This window comes from Eimeria tenella, genomic scaffold, assembly GCF_000499545.2.
Source record: "Eimeria tenella Houghton genomic scaffold, Eth_scaff2574, whole genome shotgun sequence".
Classification (NCBI taxonomy): domain Eukaryota; phylum Apicomplexa; class Conoidasida; order Eucoccidiorida; family Eimeriidae; genus Eimeria; species Eimeria tenella.
In genome coordinates this window covers 414-3,257 of record NW_013542443.1, presented here as the reverse complement: position 1 = coordinate 3,257, position 2,844 = coordinate 414, and the positions used below count along the sequence as shown (strand labels likewise).

At 58.9% G+C, this 2,844-nt stretch overlaps 2 protein-coding genes across 2 annotated transcripts in view; one reads left to right on the top strand and one right to left on the bottom strand.

The window, feature by feature from the left end:
* Window positions 1-139: 139 nt before the first annotated feature.
* ETH_00042815 (uncharacterized protein) lies at window positions 140-941 on the bottom strand (the record flags this gene model as incomplete). The annotated part of the gene is made up of 2 exons (XM_013375160.1): window positions 140-532; window positions 792-941. Coding segments are annotated over 2 exons (543 nt in total), but the record flags the coding sequence as incomplete, so codon positions are not given.
* Window positions 942-2,343: 1,402 nt separating this feature from the next.
* ETH_00042810 (uncharacterized protein) overlaps window positions 2,344-2,844 on the top strand; it is a gene marked incomplete at both ends in the record, with an annotated part of 561 nt that continues 60 nt past the window's right edge. The window contains one exon of the mRNA XM_013375159.1: window positions 2,344-2,844. Within this exon, the coding sequence (XP_013230613.1) occupies window positions 2,344-2,844 (501 nt within the window).

The window sequence follows — 2,844 nt, the reverse complement described above, 5'->3', positions numbered from 1 at the left end:
CATGTTCTGCGGCAGCAGCTCCGGCTGCAGCAGCGGTGTCCGCTTCAGCTGCTGCCTCCGCTCCTGCTGCTGCTTCCGCTGCTGCTGCTGCTGCTGCTCCTGTTGCTGCACCAGCATATGCTTCATATTCCTTGGGCACATCCAGCAAAATCTCATTCTCGCTTGGAGGAGCAGCAGCAGCTGCTGCTGCAGCAACATCAGCAGCCTCAAAAGCAGGTGCTGCTGCTGCGGCTGCTTCTGCTGCTGCTGCTGCTGCTGCGCCAGATACACCATCCTCTGGTGTATCTACAGCTGGATAATATACAGGGACACTGCCAGCTGCTTCCTTCATATTTTTTGCTGCTGCTGCTGCTGCTGCTGGTTTTGCTGCTGAAGTGGAAGCAGCCTTTGGTGCGCGGGCGGGCCCTCCTGCCCCAGTTTGCTTCCGAGCAGCGGCAGCAGCAGCAGCAGGAACTGTTGCTGCTGCTGCTGGCGGCTCATCTGCTGCGTCGAGGGGCTGATTAGCAGCAAATTTGGGGCTAAAGGGGGCGCGCTGCAGCAGCAGTGGCAGCACACAGCAGCAGCAGCAGCAGCAACTGCAGCAGCAGCGAAGCGATGCCAACAGCAGCAGCAAGGACAGGGCAAACTCTGCAGCAGCAGCTTGAAAAGCTAAAAAGACACAAGCAGCAGCAACAGCAGCACGAAAGCAGCAACTGCTAGAGCACCAGTAACAGCAGCAAAACCCAGCAGCAGCAGCAGCCGCAGCAAAAGCAGCAGCAGCAGCAGCAGGAACTGCAGCTGCGGCAGCTCACCCCTTCATCTGCTCTTGCAACTGCAGCAACTGCTGCAATTTTTGCTGCTGCTGCTGGGTCCTTATGGGCAGCAGCAGCCACTGCTGCTGCTGCAGCGCAGCACAGCAGCAGTGCTGCTGCTGAGAGCAGCCGCCAGCAGCATAGCAGCATCGTTTGTTGTGGGGAGACAACTGCAGCTATCGGTGCTGCTGTTTCTTCTGCTGTTGCTGCTGCTGCTGCTCTAGGCCTGTGTGTTGCTGCTGCTGCCGCAGCCTCTGCTGCTGCCGCTGCTGCTCTGTCGCGATCGCTGTTGCTGCTGCAGCAAATGGCTGCATGCCAGCCCTGCTATCGTTTTCCGCTGCTGTTGCGGCTGCTTCTGCTGCTGCTGGTGAGCGGCTGCTGCTTCGCTGCTGCTGCTGCTGCAACTGCTGCAGCTGCTGCGACGGCTCTAGTGTGGGCTCCCTGCACTCGCTGCTGCTGCTGCTGCTGCTGCTGCTGCGGAGTGTATGCGCAGCTAACACGGGAACAAAACACAGGCAGCTGCTGCTGCTTTGTTTAGCCCCGTCTCTTTGCCTTACTTTCTGCTGCTGCAGCTGCAGCCGCAGCAGTCGGCGGCCGCCGCAGCAGCAGCAGCAGCAGCAAGTGCTATTCTGCTCCTACTATCTGCAGCTGCAGCAGTTAGAGGCCAAAGTTGCCTCTTAAACTCAAGAAGACACATTCATGTTCTGCTGCTGCTGCTGCTGCTGCTGCTGCTTCGCCGCCCCCAGCTCTGGCAGCCGCCACCCGGACGATCAGCAGCAGCAGCAGCAGCAGCAACCGCAGCAGCAGCCGCTGCTGCTGCTGCCTGCGCAGCTGCTGTCTGCTGCCTGCCGCTCCCACTAGGCCTGTTTTTAAATAAATGTTGCTTATATTTTTTCTGCTGCTTTTTATTTTGCTGCTGCTGGGGTTTGCTGCGGCAGGGCCCCTTAAACTACCTCCCGTACTGACATCTTACGGGCAGCAGCTCCTGCTGCTGGTACTGCTGCTGCTGCTGCTGCTGCTGCTGCGCTGCAGGAGTCCAGTCCGCTGCAGCGGCAGCAGCAAGACATCCCGCAGCAAGATTGAATTTCGTCTCCAGGGTATTTGTTGTGTTTTTAAAGAGCCAGGGATCAGCGGAAGACAGGCGAGTTGCTGCTGCTTTTGCTGCTGCTGGTGCTGCTGCTGCAGTTCGTGCACAGCTGACCAAGGCCAGGCCAGCTGACAGATGCGAGCAGCAGCAGCAGCAGCAGAAACAGAAACAGGTAGTGCTGCTGTCTTCTACTTAAATTCAAAACCCGTTCTTGTCATTCGCATTTTCTTTAACAGCAGCAGCAGCAGCAGCAGCAGCAGCAAAGGCTTGCAGCGACCGCCACGAACGGCATCCTACGGCGTCGGCAACTAGCCCTGCAGCAGCTGCTGCTGCCTTTTTTCTCTGTGTCACTGCAGCACTTGCTTTCAGTAGCAACAGTAGCAGCAGCAGCAAAAGAAGCAACACCTGCTGCTGCTGCTGCTGCTGTGTTACACTGTCTACTGCCAGCGGACCGCTGCTGCCAAGATGCGCCTTCCAGTGACTCCGCAGCAGCAGCAGCAGCAGCAGCAGCGGCAGCAGGCGTTGCTGCACTCAACATTCTCCCGCAGGTACAGGTTGCGACGTCGTCAGCAAGAGCTGCAACAGCAGCAGCAGCAACAGCAGCACCAGCAGCAGCAAATGACGGCCGATGTGCTTACTCTGGGAAACGGCAGCAGCATCGACCGAAGCAGCAGCGACCGCAGCAGCAGCAACGTCAACCACAACAGCAGCAACAGCAGCAGCAGCAGCAGCAGCAGCACAGCAGTATACGGCAGCGCCCACATAGGACCAAGGATGAACTGTGAGCGCCCTGCACCGTTAGCAGTACCTGCTTCGGCAGCAGCAGCATCAGCAGCAGCAGCAGCAGCAGCAGCAGATGCTGCACCTGCAGGGCCGGTTAGGAGGCGGCCCCCAGCTAGCCGCATTCCTGAGTCTGCAATTGCTGCTGCTGCTGCTTCGGACAGACTGCAGCAGCGGCAGCAGGCC